The following is a 14,682-nucleotide window of genomic DNA, read 5'->3' as shown; positions in this document are numbered from 1 at the left end:
CCGATGTGGGTGTGGGAGGGATTTTTATCGTTTTCGATTCTATGCCTGGAGGAAAGCACGTCGCGGCGAGAAGGTGCATTCGGGAGCGGGGAGGCGCCGCGAGGACGGCGACGCTCCCCTTCTGTAAAACCTGTGCTAAGAGGAAAGAAAAAAGAAAAGAAAAGCAACAGTCCGCACGCCGGAGAAGCTGCTGAAGAACCCCAGCCCGGGGAAGCTGTTTCTGGGGGTGTTAGCAGAGAATGAATGCAGGGATTCTTGGGTTGGGCTGGGCGGGGCCAGGTGCCCGGTGCCGGCAAAAGCGCTCTGTGCCTCTCCTGCTGCCCCTGGGCAGGCAACAGAACACATTATATAATTTACAGTGAATTATTTTAAACAAACAAACAAACAAACAAACAAATAAGTAAATAAACAAAACCCAGGGTTTCCCCCCTCAATTTAGCCTCCTAAGATGAGGGGAAATGCAGTTTTCCTCTTCAATTTTCCCCATGAAAGACCATTCTGGGTGCTTTTGCACATCTTTTTCATCTGTGAAGGTCCCTTCAAATGGAGGGTCCCCCTCGATGGAACTCTTACAGTGGCACATCGAGAGGTTCCTCTCAAGGGAAGCCCTTTCAGAGCAGGGACAGCGGTGTTTGCTCTCAGTTTGAACCTGAAGATGATGAGAATGGGGCTCTTTCCCTCGATTCAAACAGCACCATTAATGTATTCTCCTTCCATTTAAACATGAAAATCATGGCAAGCAGTGATTGCCTGCCTAGTGAGGCACCCAAAATGATGCCAAAGTTGTGTTTTCCTTCAACTGAGACCCTTCAAATCACAGGTGAATGGGGATCCTCCCCAGTTCAAACACAATTACAGAAAAGCTTTCCCCCCTCCATTTCAATCCCTTTTCTCCTCTCAACCCCTCATTTTTGGGGGCACTTCCCCCTCCTGACTGGTCACCCCTGGGTCTGCTGCACCCTGCAGAGTGCTGAGGAGTTCCCTGCCAGTATCCCTGTTCCTGGCAAGCCCCAGCAGGGATGGGGAGAGCACTGGGCAGGAGCTGGGAGCACTATTCCTTCCCAGGGCTCCTGATATCCCTCCCAGTGCTCCTTCTTGGTCACTCCCGCTGCTCCCACTCTCCCTCCCAGCTCCCTCCTGGCATTCCCTGTGCTCCCAGTTCCCTCCCAGTGTTCCAGGATCTCTCCCAGTGCTCCCAGCAGCAAAACACGGGGGGCACTGCGTGGTGCGCTCTTGAAGAGGCAAGACTTGAGCTGTGAGGAGAGAAAACCCGGCTGGAAAAGCGTTCGCTGTCCCGGGGCCCGAGCCCCGGCCCCGCCGGCGGAAGAGGGGGCTCCCGGCTCAGCGCGGCCGCGGGCCGGGCACGGCGCGTTTGCAAATCCCGGGTTTTTCTCTCATTCCTCTCTTTCCCGGCAGTCGGAGCTCGGGTTTTTGCAGCGTTAGCAGGGCAGCCTCGCTCCTGGCCGGGCAGGGATGGAAGATCGCCGGGCAGGGATGGGGATGGCAGCGGGGGCTGCAGCCGGGAGAGCGGCGGGGGCTGCGGGGCAGCGCCGGGGGCACCGCGGCTCCGCTCGGGCTCTCGGTGCCTCCGGGCAGGACCGAAGGGCAGGGAGGGCTCGGAGACACGGCTGGCGACGCGGAGGGTGTGCAGACAAGAATGGGGAAGTGGAAAGCTTTTCAGGTTGTTCAAATAAATAAGTTCATTGAAGTGTCTGATACGGAGGTAATAATTTTATGGTTGTATGGTTTTGGTTTATGGTAAAGGAATTGTACCGTTTAACTGGGTCTCGGAAGGTGAACACAGAAGTATTATTTATAGTTGGAAACTGCTTTTGGACTTAAAAAATTTACTATCTTAAGTTTTATTTTGAAATATTATAGGAATACGATTTGATTAGAGCTTTAAGGCTTTTATAAACATCTTTGGGTTGCTTGGATATTTTGTGCTGGATTATGTTTTTTAAAGCTTGCTTGATGTTGTGTAATAGGAGATAATATTGGTTGCTGATTGAGTTGAGCTAGCGACGTAAGTAGAAGTCTTGAGTGGTTTTGTTTTGTAAACTAATTCTTTCAAGTCTCGTTTTTTTTGTAGTTGCACTGAACAAAAAGTATTTTGGTGTTTTTAAAGTGCTTGATAGATAGCTGAATTATTGTTTTTTTTATAATGGAAGTATTGTTTTGTTGTTTTTTTCATTTCTATAAAGATCGGATAACTGAGAAGCATTTTCAGAGATTTTATTTTGTTTTCAGTCTCAATAAAAAATGAAGCATAAGAAATATAAAACTCAACGTTACTCTATTAAGAGCTGTCTTCCTTCCTAATTACAATACCATGTAAATATTTTTCAAACTATTAGCTGTTACTACACAATACTATTTTTACTTCTAACACCAATCCCCTCTACTTGTACCTTCTGTAGTCCTACTGCAATGCGTCTTTCATAGTTCTAATTCTCTAAAATATCTACTTTTTATGAAGCCATATTTTAAATCTTATTAAACATATTCTCAACGATATCATCTCTATTCCATAGCTTTCCTAAGTCAGCACACCTGATCTCAGTATTTGCATACAGATACACAAGACTGTGTGAACTTTCTATCAAATTTTAGAAACTCATTACAAATCCATTTCTGGCAGCTGCAGAGAAGCAAAAGCTCAGAGCAGCGCCCAAGGGGCGGCAGCGGCAGCCGGGTGTGAGCAGGGCAGGGGGAGCCCAGCTCAGGGTCCTGGGCACCGAGCAGGGGGACAGGGCCCTCTGGCACTGAGGGGTGACAGTGAGGTCCCCGTGCAGGGGCTGGTCTCACAAGCACAGGCTCAGCCCACAGCAGGAGAAACAGCTCTGGGCTGAGTTATGGCAGTGCCAGCGAATTCCCTCCCCAAAGCAACAGGTCTGACCATCCTCCTCCGAAGCCGAGAGAGAGACAGAGAGAGAGAGAGAGAGAGAGAGAGAGAGAGAGAGAGAACGCCAGCAGCTTCACAGTCAGGTGCCTGTTGCCAAAAGCGGGAATCCTTCCCAGCACTTGTCAGCTATTCTTCCTTTTCCAAAGACAGTCCAAAAGTGACATGTTCAGGCAATTCGTGATGATTTCCAAGACGCCAGTGAGATTTGGACTTCCCATCAGAGCTTGTTATATCATGAGGAAAATGCACTCACTCCAGGCAGCATCGGTGGCAGGATGGATTGCAGAGACTTTTCCTTTGCAGCCCCAGCCCAGCGTTGGCACTGGGGATGAAGAGGCACTGAGGTGACCCTGGGAGGGAGTGCAAGACACAGGGTGCAGCTGAGGAAGGACAGCCCTGTGCTGGGCTCAGAGGTGAGGCTGGCAGTGCCCAGCGTGGAGAAGGTCCTTGCTCGCCAGAGCCCCCCGCCCCTCACCGCGGCCCCTCCGCCCGCAGCGAGCCCCGAGCTGTGGCAGCACCGACCGCGGGTCGCGGCTGGGCTGGAGCCGCCTCCGAGCTCCGCCGCCGCCTCGCCGAGCCCCGGGTGCCGCCGCCGCCCCGGTCCCGGCCATACACAGCGGGCCCAGCCGCTGGCACCGCTTTTAGAGCCGATGTGGGTGTGGGAGGGATTTTTATCGTTTTCGATTCTATGCCTGGAGGAAAGCACGTCGCGGCGAGAAGGTGCATTCGGGAGCGGGGAGGCGCCGCGAGGACGGCGACGCTCCCCTTCTGTAAAACCTGTGCTAAGAGGAAAGAAAAAAGAAAAGAAAAGCAACAGTCCGCACGCCGGAGAAGCTGCTGAAGAACCCCAGCCCGGGGAAGCTGTTTCTGGGGGTGTTAGCAGAGAATGAATGCAGGGATTCTTGGGTTGGGCTGGGCGGGGCCAGGTGCCCGGTGCCGGCAAAAGCGCTCTGTGCCTCTCCTGCTGCCCCTGGGCAGGCAACAGAACACATTATATAATTTACAGTGAATTATTTTAAACAAACAAACAAACAAACAAACAAATAAGTAAATAAACAAAACCCAGGGTTTCCCCCCTCAATTTAGCCTCCTAAGATGAGGGGAAATGCAGTTTTCCTCTTCAATTTTCCCCATGAAAGACCATTCTGGGTGCTTTTGCACATCTTTTTCATCTGTGAAGGTCCCTTCAAATGGAGGGTCCCCCTCGATGGAACTCTTACAGTGGCACATCGAGAGGTTCCTCTCAAGGGAAGCCCTTTCAGAGCAGGGACAGCGGTGTTTGCTCTCAGTTTGAACCTGAAGATGATGAGAATGGGGCTCTTTCCCTCAATTCAAACACTACAATAAAGGGTTTCTCCTTTCATTTAAACATGAAAATCATGGAAAACGGAGGTGCCACCAAGGGAGGCACCCAAAATGATGCTAAAGTTGTGTTTTCCTTCAACTGGATCTCTCTGCAGTGCCGGGCTGGAGCCGCATGGTCGCGGGGAGCCCGCAGGGAGCTCGGGAGCTGCTGGGCTGAAGTGCCAAGGGTGCAAGCTGTTCATCTGCTTCTGTTCTCCGAGAAGGCGGCAAAGCTCCTTTCTTTCTCCTTTTTTCTTTTTCTTTTTCTTTTTCTTTTTCTTTTTCTTTTTCTTTTTCTTTTTCTTTTTCTTTTTCTTTTTCTTTTCTCTCTTTTCTTTCTTTCTTTGTCCTTTCAAGGAATTGCAAGTTGCCTTTCATGGGCGAGCTCTGAAGGCTGCTCTGTTTACAAAGTCTTTGCTTAGGGTGTTTAAGGCTGAGAGAGAATAGGAAGTCCCCCACCTATAAAATGTGTTTATGTTTGTTTTTCTCATCCCTTTTACCATTACCTGCCTTCCTGTCCCTTTCTCTGTGAATGCCAGTGTTATGCAGGAACCATGTTGGCTCTCAGAATTAAGAGGTAGCTGTTATGTGGATGTTAAGCTGAATAACATCACTAAGATAGGGATGTTATTCCAATATGACCCCACGCTGCCCCTTCCCTTGCCCTTGCAGCAGCCCCAGCAGTCGGGGCCCTGGGGAAGGGCAGGCTGGGCACTGAGAGGCTCGGCTGGCACCGCCTGCCCTCCCGCCAAGGGACACGAAAGCATCTTCACCGATGGACAGCGAGCACCTCTGTCAGCTGCTGACAGACTTTGGGAGAGCCAGGGTTACCTGTGCCACACCGAGGGCAGGAAATGGAGAGCAGCACTTTTGTCACCCAGCTGCCAGGCTGAAAAACCACAGGAGAGCATGGCAGGGCTGGGCTATTTCCTTCCTTCCTTCCAGCGCTGTGCTTTTTCCTTATTTGGTCCTTTCTTGTAATTTTTGTGAAGGTTTAATAAACCTTTTTGAATTTTTAAAAGAGAGGGTCGTTTCTCACACTAATTTTCAATCTACTCTTGTAGCATACTATCAGTAGCACTAGGAAGTCTTTACTGTTGTCACTTTTGTTTTATTCTCTTTGAGAAGACACAAAGTTGGAAAAGCTTTGTGAAGCTTCTGTTCCTCCCTCCTCTCCCTGAAAAAGCATCTCACAGTGCGCTGCAATGCTCTCTGCCTCGGGCAGTTTGGTTTGTGTGCCTCATCTTGAAAATACATCTGAAAAAATATCTGAAATACAGTGTTAATTTTTTTAACACTTTACCTGAAATTGTTTTTCCAGTTGATTTTGGTGTTGAAACCATTCATTGTAGCTGCTCTCCACACAAAGAAACCATTGGACATGTTTACTCTTACTGCCAGTAGAAGAGAATTTTTAGTAATTTCTGCAGTTTGCAGTAGTATTCTCAGTATTTGTGTGCTTCAGGAGTGTTCATCCAGCCACACTTCATGTAAAAATAGAGTTGCCAAAAACCAAATGTTTCAAGTCGGAACTAAAGTGTTTCTGTATTTAATGTTCTTTTGTGTGTCAGAGAAGATTTGGGCTTAAAAGATGAAAATCTGCCTCTGTTGAAAACAAAGAGAAATTTTCCTTTCATGGAACCCTCATTTTACCTCGGGTGTCTGTGACTCCCTATTGGTTTTGCCCCCTGAATGTGAATGCAATTTTCAGCACCAGCTGGGCTTTGTTGGAAATGGTATTGGGGACCCATAAGAAAAGTTGCTCATTTGAGTGGCTGAGAGCATGGTGAGGTTTTTAGCATTTCCTTCTCTCAGGTGGGATCTGATGGCCTGAGGTGGCCTTGTCTCCTCAGGGATTTCCTGCCCTAAGGAAGCAAAGGCTGATGGAATGTGCTTGATCCTCTCCTGTCTGATGGGGAGGAGCAGCAAGCAGCAGAGCTGGAATTACCTTCTCCATTCCTGATTTCTCCTGCCAACAGATCACTTAGCTCTCCCAGGGTCCAGAGGTCCCTTTTCCTTTTTGATGGATGGCCTGAAGGCACCCAGGTGCTGCAGGTTAGTCCTGCTTCAGAAATCCTTTTGGCTTGGAAGTGTCCCTTCTAGCTAAGAGCTGAATTTAGAAACAGACAGGTGCAGTGAGGCCAGGGAGCAAACTCAGAACTGTTGGTAGGATCCCAAAGAAAAAGATCCCTAGAAAAGACTGCAGTTGTTTTTATAACAAAGTTTCTAGTGGAAGTTTCTGGACTCCTGGAGAGGCATGGAATAGTTTAGCAGTGTCAGAAACAGCAAATCCAGTTCTTGGGCAGGAGTTCCCAGCTCTTCCTGTGTTACTGGCAATGGCTCCTGTCAGGATGTTTACCCAGCAGAAAACCAATTGACCACAGGATTTGAGATTATCTTCCTGAAAGATGAACTTGCTTTTGTGGTTCCAATTTAGTCTCCTGCCAACCAGGTGCAGCTGCCTTTCTGCCTGTGGCTGCCCTCTGACTTGGGGCCTCCAGGGCTTTGTCACACTGCAGGGATTCAGATGCTCACAGAATCTTTAGCACTGCTGCAGAAAACTGAATATATACCTTGTCAAAGTGTACCTTAAGTCAGCACTGACAGCTGTACATCAGAAAGTGATTTTCTGTCTGACTGAAGCAAAACTTCTTTAGAAACCAGGAGACCTTCCACTGATGAGAATTCTTTATTAGAAATTGCAATTCTTTATTAGAAATTGCAGTTGTTTTCCACTCAAATTTCCATGCATAGCACAGACACCTTTCCCCCTTTCAGTCCAAGATGAAATCTTGATGAAAACCTTTGCTTGACAGCCACTGTCCCCTCTGCAGAGAGGCCTGGAGCTTTCCTCACCCTATCCCCAACTGTGAGCTGTCCTCCACAGCAGCAGAGCCACACGTTCCCCTGCTCAGGTAAGAAGTGAAAGGTGCCCCCTGACAGAGCACAAGCTCCTCAGGCAGTGGGCTCAGGCTGTTGTGAGTTCCTTTCCAACACCCCATGGGAATGTCAGGGGTGAAAAATGCCCCGTGTGCTGTGCACCAGCAGTGACCCTCAGTCAACCTTTGCAATCCTCTCCCTCGAGCTGGTCAGGCTCTGGGGAACACAGGACAGCAAAACAGGCTCAGTGTGGCCCTTGGAGGGTGAGAGGCAAGAATCCAGCGTGGTCTCTCTCTGAGCTTTCCTTTAGGACAGGCCTGTGTGGCCCCTCCCCAAAGGCACAGAGGGGGCTCTTTAAACGGTGCCACAATGTCCCCGTGCCCACCGTGTCACGATGCCACCAGGAGAGAGGCCGGGGGCGTCGGGGCCAGGAGAGCTGTGCCAGACAGCTGTGCCAGACAGCTGTGCCAGACAGCTGTGCCCAAGTGTGCCCAGCCCTGTATGCCCAGCCCTGTGTGCCCGTGTGTGCTGCTGTGCCCAGGTGTGGGGCACACGTCCTGCTCTGCACAGGGCACGAGTGTGCTGCCGTGCCCAGGTGTGTGCCCAGGAATGTGCTGCCGTGGGCACGTGCTATGTGCCTGCTGTGGGCACGGGGGCTGCACTGCACTCTCTGCCCTGAGTGGGGCTGTGCACAGCTCTGTGCTTGGGAGTGTGCACAGGTTCTGCAGGCGTGAGCACGGCTCTGTGTGGGACAGGTGTGTGTTGGTGTGTGTGACACTGCACACGTTTCTGTGCTCAGGCTCTATGTGCCAGCAGCTCTCGTGCTTGGGGCACGTGTGCATTGGTGGGGACTGTGCACAGGTGAGTGTCTGTGCAGCACAGGTGTGCTGCTGTGGCAGGCTGGGTTCACACAGGTGTGTGCTGCTGGCAGGTGCCGTGGTGCACTGGAGCTCTGTGCAGGTGAGCAGGTACCTGTGTGTGTGAGCACTGGCTCTGCACATGTCCCTGTGTGCAGTCACAGGCTGGGCACAGCCAGGGACATGGCTCTGGATACACGGCTCCGTGCATCCAGCTGCTGTCACACCTAGAGAAACAGATATACATACATATATATATATATACATATACATGTGTGTTTGTGTATATGTCACTACCTAGCTCTGCTGGCTGGAGTGGCCCCTGGCTCTTGGTTTACACTCTGCTTTTCTAAGGAGAAGAATTTGCCTCTACATGTAAGTTTGCCAAAAGGTTGATATAAAGTCGTGTACAGTGATTTCCATCCAATTTATTGTGTTTATGTTTCCATTAAATCCCCATAAACAGGGGTATCTGCCATGGCTGTGACCCACTGCAGTTCTAACCCACATTCCCTGGAAACTGCTGCCATCAGAACGGGGTGCTGGGCCAAGTGACAAACCTCTCTGGGACTGTAGGGCTTCCTGGGCCATGCAGTTCCCTTGTGCCAGCAGTGGTGGGTAACTACTTCAACACTCAATTACCCTTTCAAATAATGAAACAGATGAGGCTGTGCTATGCACATTGCCTTCAGTGTTAACCCCTCAGTGGGGAGGTCCCTTTCAGGTGCTGCTCACCCCTGAATGGGCTGTGGCCACTGCAGAGCCAGAGCAGACTCATGGCAACAGTATTGAAAGTTGGTGAGAGAAGCCAAAATATAGACTGTGACATTCAGACCAGGTGAGAGAGAACCAAAGATTAAAGATGTCCAGAAAGCGGAGTCGGACTTCCAGCCAGCTTGAAGATTGTTCAACTAACACTTTGGGCAGGGAGTTTGAACTGTATCGTTTATTGATGTAATTGCCCTGTTTTAATAGATGAGAATCACAAGCATCTCTTGAGGGGAAGTACACAGGGAACCATCAGAGGTATTGGGGCAATTTCCTTAAGGACCAACAAGCAGACTGAAACAGAAAATTGAGGACGAGACCAGGTTGGCCCCTGTGTTCACCACTGAGGAGATTCCACAGCCCTGCTGCAGGCAGCAAGCCCGTAGGCATGGTAAGGTGGGGGCAAGAAAGGCACCCCAGACCTCTGTCATTGCTCAGCTGTCTGTTAATGCAACAAGGACTAGAAGGCAAGACTGAGTTGGCCTCAGCCTGTACTCACCACTAAGATCCACCTGCTATGAGCAGCTACCCCATGGGCACGGTTAGAGGGGGGGTCAAAAAGCCACACCAGACCTCAGTGATCTCATTTTGTCCACTCCAAATAAGTGTGGCTAAAGAAAACCTGAGATTTTTCCTTCTCTTCCCACTGTCCTTGCCCACATCAACAAATGCCTTTATGACTCTTTCTTTTTAGAGGTAAGAGTTGATTATCCAAATTGAAAATGAGAGTTAATTGTTCAAACCAAATGACTCATAAGAAAAAATGTGGTTTGTTATAGATGAATGATGTGATGGGATAGATATTACGTCTATGTTAGGAGAAGGTTTGTAGATGGAGAGTGCTGTTACTGTAATATGTCCCCCCACAGTCCCCTTTCCCTCTCCCTGTAGCAGCCAGGGCATTTGGGGAGGGCTGGCTCGTTACCAGGAGGGGCCACAGGACAACACCTGAGCTCCAGTCACGGTGTGAGGAAGTGATCTCCAGCAGTGGAGGGCAGAGAAGGAGCTGAGTGACAAAACTTTGGGAGGGGCTGAGGTTATAAAAGGCAGAGCATCCATTTTGTAAATGAGCACAGGGCTGACAGTCCCAGAGACCCCCAGTGCTGTAATTTTTCCTTGTTCAGTCCATTGTTGTAATTTTTTGTTAAGGTTTAATTAACCTGTACAATTTTAAAAGTGAGGGTTGTTTCTCACATCTTCCAAGGACAGTCCAAAATTCTCACCTTCAGGCCAGTTTGTGATGATTTCCAAGAGCCCAGGGTGATTTGAATTTCCCAATCAAAGTTGTTGTAGAATGTTATAAATAAAAAATATAGTTATGGGCTTTCATTTTTATGTACTACTCTTCTCTTTTGAAAATTACTATTAATCACAAAAGTCCTGATATAGTGCAATTACTGCTTTTGATATAGTATAACCTGTCAGTTTATTTATGCAACCTATAGCTCTTATAAATAGTGGTGTAATAGATACTACCTTAGACTGTAGCATAATAGAGACTGTGAAATGTTGAAGTGACAATTTCATGTAATTAACTCAAAAAATGGTGTAAAATAATTAAGTGATTTCCCAGTGTCAGGGATTATCTTTTCTGAAAGACAAGATAATGGAAACAGAAACCAGAGCACTGAAGAAAAAAAAAGGAATTTCTTTGCCTTCATCAGGGAGTGAAAATACAACATGATAGAGCCACAAGAAAAAACAAATTATACAGTTTAATCATGAAGATGGCACAGCAAAACTGTCCGGGCCAGCTGTTGTCTGTCTCTGCCCAGACACAGATGAGATGGGTTCGCTCCTATCGAGCTTCAAAGGACGAGGCTGGACTCTCAGGTTTTTGGTCTTCAAGGTTGTTTATTATTTCTTATCTACAAAGTTTTCTTTTGCCCAGCCGGGGTCTGACCAGCAAGGCAGCCAAAGGCACTCTGACTGCCCACAGGGTGGTCGCATCTTTTTATAACAAGGACTATGTAAACCACATTTATCTTATCATTTATCTTATTTATCGTATTTATGTATTATTTATCTTATCATTTTTATTACCAAGTGTACCTTCACTAAGAACCTATCAAAAATATCTGTGTCACACAAAAAAATGGAAGACATGAAGAAGGAAGAAGAGCCACGAGGCAGGCCCCAATTCCCTCCATCTTGTCTCCACAACCTCCCTGTACCAAAATCTTAAAATCTGTGTTTTGCCCTGTAATTATACTATTTCTGTACCCTTTAAACCCCAGTGATTCTCATATCCCCATATACAGGTGGAACATTTCTCAAAGGGTCAAAATCAAGCCACCAGGCACTTTTGGCAACATTCCAAGACTCCCGAGCGCCCCAAGGATTCTCTCGGTGGCTCTGGACATCAGGAGCAATGTGCTGAGTTCCCAGAGAAAACAAGTCAAAGGCTAAAACCAAAGAACATGCTACTCAAAGGAATATTTGAATATGCATAAAATTATGAATATGCATATAGGCCTATAATGTAACAGTATATAGAGAACATAGTTTAAGTGCGCCACATGCAAACAGACAAGCATCCCAGGGTGGAAATTTATCCCTTGACTAATTTCTATGAATATTTTAAATAGTGAGCCATGTTTCTCACATATAATGAGGGCAATGCACTCACTCCAGGCAGCATCGCTGGCAGGATGGATTGCAGAGACTTTTCCTTTGCAGCCCCAGCCCAGCGTTGGCACTTGGGATGAAGAGGCACTGAGGTGACCCTGGGAGGAAGTGCAAGGCACAGGGTGCAGCTGAGCAAGGACAGCCCTGTGCTGGGCTCAGAGGTGAAGCTGGCACTGCCCAGCTTGGAGAAGGTCCTTTCTGCAGCCCCTGCTACAGGGGAGCTTGGGCCTTGCTGCAGACATACGGCCGCCGATTTGAGCAGTTGTCACTCCTCAATCTATTCCTGTCAGCCAGGAACACACACTGGGAATTGCCGAGGACAGGAACCCTGCAGGGAGGAGCAGAGCCAGCGCCGGTTGCCAGGGGAACACCTTGTGTCCCTGTCCCCCCAGGCCCTGCCCGGCTCCCCGGCACTCACCGGGAGCTGTAGTTGCTGCCGTCCTCCCACTGCAGGCGCTCGCCCCGTCTGCGCAGCCCGAGCCAGAAATCGCCGCTCCCACACAGTCGGGAGAGCAAATCCTGCCCAGGAGAGAGGAGTGGGAGCTGCCCCAGCCCCTCGGGGGGACACGTGCCCGGGGCTGCCCCCGCACGCCGGGGCTCCTTCCCTGCAAGGCCCCGGCCCAGGGCTGCAGCCCCGGCCCTACGAGCACCGAGCCCGGCCCAGGAGCACCCCCAGGCTGCCCTCAGCCACCCCACACCGCCCGCAGCCCCTCACTCACCATGGCCTCCTCATCCTTGGCAATGGCCAGGGAGGCCCCGAGCTCGGAGCACCATTCCTGACCCTGCTCCCAGGTGCCGTAAGCCCGTGAGAAGTAGTAGCAGACCCCATTGTAGCCCACCCAGCCATGGGGACAGCCCAGAACCAACAGTGGAGTCGCAGGTGTCACTGGAACCTGTGGTGCTGCTGGAGGGGGAAGAGGAGAAGGTGTGAGGATTCCCCTGTGCAGGGAGCAGGGAGCCCGCTCTGCCCCGAGGGGCTGGGCCCAGGCTGCTGCCCCTCCCTTACCTGACTGCACAGCCAAGGCCACCCCCAAAGCCAGCACCAGCACCAGGAGCAGCAGAATCAGCACCGCCGTGCCCACGGGATGGGACCTGAACCATTCACCTGGAGCAGGAAAGAGCTGCTGGCTGCCAGGAGCAGAGCCGGCCCTGCAATCTGCTCAGCCCATGGCCAGGGAGCAGAGCAGGGAGCCCTGAGCCAGTGTGGCCCTCACTCAGCTGGCAGCCAGAGAGCCAAGAGCCTGGACACAGCCAGGGACACAGCTGTGGGGACAGGCTGCAGCAGGAGAACTGCACAGCCTTGGGGGCAGCTGGGGCTCTTGCTTCCAGCCCCTGATGGGACCCAGCAGAGCACGAGGCCTCTTCCAGACATCGGGAAACAGCCACACACCTGCCAGCCCTGTCCTGGCTCCACCTTGGGAGGTGTTATGGTTTGACCCTGGCGCAATGCTAGTGGTTTTATGAAAGTATATTTTCTCTGGTGGCTTTTGTGAGAAGTGACTAGAAATAGGGCAAAACAGGCTCCAGCTTAGGAATAAAGGAAAGAATTTTATTAACTTACAATGTGAAAAAGGAACACACAGAACTTAGAAGGAAGAGTTTTTTAAAACATTCCTCTTCTTCTCCCTGATTTCTACCACTATGTGAAATAGAATCTTCGAGTCTCAATCGAGTTACTACTTCTCAGATAATCAACTCTCAGTTCATCACTACTTTTTAGATAATCAGCTCTTAGTTCATCGAGGAGAGAGGAGTCCGTCTTGTACTATAGGCTTTTTCAGGAAACACAGTTGAAACTTGTGTTTCCATGTCACACGTGGCACCTCCTGGAGAACATTTGCTATTGGGACATTTTTTTCCCTTTTATATACAGTGCTTCCACCACTGTTTATGGACTAAAGCTGCTTATAGGGTTCTCTTTTAAGGATGCTTTGCTAAGTACTCAAAAAGCAACTGTTCCTCACTTTTGGGACAAAGGTCTCTCCCATTTCCACTCCTCCTGGGGCTAAAGATCTCAAGAACCGAGATATTCTTCTTCCCTGAAGACAGAGGGTACCACTACACTCTTCATTTTTTCCTGTTCTTTTTACTCTTGCACTCAGCGTTACTGCAGCAGGTCACTCTCTTGGCTCAAGCCATTGCCTCCCCCTAAACACAGTCTCTGTGTTATAGGAAAAATTGGTTCAATTTATGTCCATGAAAGAAAAGTCTAGCCAAAGGTTACTCCATCATCTTCTTCCACTTAGGATTCTTTCTCACCTTCTTCTGACACCTTTCCCTTGGTCAGGCTTTCATCACACTTGCTCATTTCCTTCTATTTTATGTTTGTCCCTCTTCTCATTCAAATCAAGGAGGATTACTGTTCTACAAAGTTTTTATTGTTTAAGAAAAGGGTTAAAATCTTGGGCTCTGCCTGCCCAGAACTCCCACAGCAGCGGGGCACCTTCTTGCCACACCCAACCCCGCTTCCCCTTCTCAGCTTGGTTGCTAGCAGAAGATAGTAAATTTCAAGATGGCACAGGCTCCCTCTTTCTATCTCTCTCTCTGCCAAGAAAGAAGGGAGGGGATGCCTGATACTTCTCGGTGCTCCTCGACCCTTCCATCCTACAGGAGCCTTCACCCTCCCTTCTCTGTTCAAAAAAGCTCCAGCCCACCTCCACCCAAGCGACATGGCTTCCTCTCCCCGCCCAGCCCGCAGCTGAGCTTTTACAGATTAAAATAAAAACAAAGTTCCCCTGACAATTCTCTCCTTTTAACCCCCTGTATTCTCAAAAGCACATCCATGTCTTCAGTAGCTACACCAGGTACCAATGTTCAAATCTGAGCACTAATTAATTGAACCAAAAATTCCCAAAAACCTCAATTCCTTGTCAAACCGAAACAGGAGGTGACACTGTCCCCACCCTAGAGGACATGGGTGTGGTGACCCTGCACTCACCCAGGAATCTTCTGTGTCTATTCCCTGTTGCTGATCTGTTCTCCAGGGCATCCTCCTGAAGACCATGAATGGAGCAGGATTCACTCTCCTCCAGTTCACACCCGGCATCTCTCTGCCTGAAACAAACAGCTCCTTGCCCCGGAGACATCAGGAGTGCCGGCAAAGCCTTTGGGAGTTCGGTCTCGGGAGCAGCTTTACACCGGCGCTGATGGCACCCTGAAAGGGACACGATGAGAGGTCACTGCTGGTGCCGGCCCTGCGGGACCCCGCGGCTCAGGCGGGCGGTGCCAGCTTTGGCTGCGCTGTCCCCGCTGCCCAGAGGTGCGGCGGCAGCTGCGGAGACAAGCGCAGCCTCCGGGAGC

General features: G+C 49.8%; 1 protein-coding gene across 2 annotated transcripts; it reads right to left on the bottom strand.

Moving 5' to 3' along the window:
• Nucleotides 1–11,575: 11,575 nt before the first annotated feature.
• On the bottom strand, nt 11,576–14,468 carry LOC311156625 (C-type lectin domain family 2 member B-like; the record flags this gene model as incomplete). Of its 2 annotated transcripts, none has more annotated exons than XM_084210684.1 (5): nt 11,576–11,710; nt 11,801–11,901; nt 12,102–12,286; nt 12,389–12,487; nt 14,321–14,468. In XM_084210684.1, 5 exons carry the CDS (start codon nt 14,466–14,468, stop codon nt 11,593–11,595), a joined length of 651 nt encoding a protein of 216 aa, XP_084066810.1. In that variant the 3' UTR covers nt 11,576–11,592. The 2 variants fall into 2 exon arrangements, with proteins under 2 accessions (XP_084066810.1, XP_084066811.1); XM_084210685.1 differs by having other exon boundaries at nt 12,102–12,283.
• Nucleotides 14,469–14,682: the final 214 nt, after the last annotated feature.

This window comes from Fringilla coelebs (genome assembly GCF_963513975.1).
Source record: "Fringilla coelebs genome assembly, chromosome: 8".
NCBI classification, from domain to species: Eukaryota; Metazoa; Chordata; class Aves; order Passeriformes; family Fringillidae; genus Fringilla; species Fringilla coelebs.
Note: the sequence above shows the minus strand (reverse complement) of the source record. Positions and strands in the feature narration are given on the sequence as shown.